Below are 1,786 nucleotides of genomic sequence, written 5' to 3' on the forward strand. Positions count from 1 at the left end.
GAAGTTACGTGTGAAGTTGAGCTTGGAATCTCTTCATGTTGTGTATGCACAACTGCAAGCCTGTCACCGGGAATTAACGCATAGTTCCCTATATGACTGTTGTACTCATTAATTCGTGGTGCAGAGTCGCCGACCACGTAAGTATGGCCACAATCATAGTAGGATATAATCAGATTGTATATAATCAGAGTTAAGAAGTTTAAGTAATATTCATTAATCATGGAAGAAGTATTAACTACACATATATAGCTGAAGAAAGGGTTGGATCACAACAAATTTAATCCTTAGATATTAATACTATGAACTCTGTTTCTGGAGAAATTACCAACACTTTAGGAAATAACTAGAAATTTGTAGCTCTAAATGTGCAGAATGAACTCATGTATGCAGTGTCCTTCTCCTTGAATTTCTCAGTAAGTCCCTGCAAGAGATACTGATTCATCAGACACATGCCAATATCTTAGTCCAATATTTACGAACAATACAATGTCAATCTTAGTTTTCACACTCCAAGTCGCAACAGGTGTTATACCAAAAATATATTAGTCAAAGTCTGGAGTCTACAGGTAATTCAATAATTCCCTACGAACTCAACAATTACTGTCTATAGCTAACTAACCACAATATACACAGTACGGAAAAAATAAAATTCAGAAAACCATAATGTTTAAAAAGAAGCTATACCTTCACAGTGAGGCAGCACCTGTAATCAAAACAACCAAAAAACAAAAGAGGAAACAAAATAAAATGTTAGAAAGTTAGATTTAGTTCGAAGAAACTCTAACTTTTATAAAAGTAGAGCAAGAACTGGTGATATCGATTCATACTCGATGAAGTTGTCATATTCAATAGCCGTGTTCCTTCCACCAGTCTTGTCAAACTTGGACACCAGCAAGTCCAGAGGTGACACCACAAATCCAAGGCTCACCAGCGCCTCTCTCAGCTCAGAAGCATCAATTTTACCACTAATATCCCCATCATTCTTCTCAAAGATCTCCTAAACATATGAATACAAGTCACATCCATTACATTCACCAAATCACATATCTAGTATACCTAAATCCAACAATTCTAGTACAAATATTAAACACTCACCCTCCATCTCTGGAGACTGTAATACACAGATGTGAACTCATTAGGCCCTGTTTTCATCAATTACGTAAATTTAGCACACAACTCAAATCAAATAAAATAAAAAAGTACTTCAATTCAGGCATTCAACTGTCTAAATTCACTCCTCTAATATAATCGTATATAGGGATACACAACAGGAATTCATAAGAAGATCATAAGAAACTAAACAAAAGACCAAATAATACTTACTCCTAATGCAAAAGACGAGAGTGGTGAACTTCTGAAGGTGACGGTTCCATCAAGATGGTGGTCAGAATATAGATCTGACCAGAACATAAAATATAAAGACATCGTTTCAATAAATATAGTGTGGACGGTAGACATGCCAGTGCACAAACATTCCATGAATATATTATGATAAGAAAATCAAAAAAACATACAATAACAACAACAACAAAATCAGAGAGAGGGAGAAAGAGGTAATATATACATATACACAAAATGAGAACCCCCAATTCCAATTCTAATTAGAAGGAGAACCGCATGATTTAAACCCCAATTCCAATTAAAGCCCCTTATTCCAATTAAAAACCCTAGCTCGAATTAAGCTAATATAGTTCAATTGAAAGCTGAGAGAGAGAGAGAGAGAGCGACTGAGAGATGGGCTGAGAGAGTTGTTTTGTGATTGAAAATTTGAACTTTGTCTGAATAC

The 1,786-nt window shown here is 35.3% G+C and overlaps 1 protein-coding gene across 1 annotated transcript; it reads right to left on the minus strand.

Moving 5' to 3' along the window:
* Positions 1-343: 343 nt before the first annotated feature.
* On the minus strand, positions 344-1,152 carry LOC141674583 (calcium-binding protein CBP-like). The gene is made up of 4 exons (XM_074481294.1): positions 1,096-1,152; positions 828-997; positions 685-703; positions 344-421 (listed from the first exon to the last, which is right to left on the minus strand). Exons 1-4 carry the CDS (start codon positions 1,150-1,152, stop codon positions 344-346), a joined length of 324 nt encoding a protein of 107 aa, XP_074337395.1.
* Between the last annotated feature and the right edge of the window lie 634 nt (positions 1,153-1,786).

Source organism: Apium graveolens, chromosome 7 (genome assembly GCF_009905375.1).
Source record: "Apium graveolens cultivar Ventura chromosome 7, ASM990537v1, whole genome shotgun sequence".
In the NCBI taxonomy this organism is placed as follows: Eukaryota; Viridiplantae; Streptophyta; class Magnoliopsida; order Apiales; family Apiaceae; genus Apium; species Apium graveolens.

Bases quoted from the DNA above. Each gene is read 5' to 3' on its own strand.
- LOC141674583 (XM_074481294.1), bottom strand. From the start codon at position 1,152: ATGAAAACAGGGCCTAATGAGTTCACATCTGTGTATTACAGTCTCCAG. The intron at 998-1,095 runs GTGAGTGTTTAA...TCATATGTTTAG, and splicing joins ACAGTCTCCAGAGATGGAGG to GAGATCTTTGAGAAGAATGA.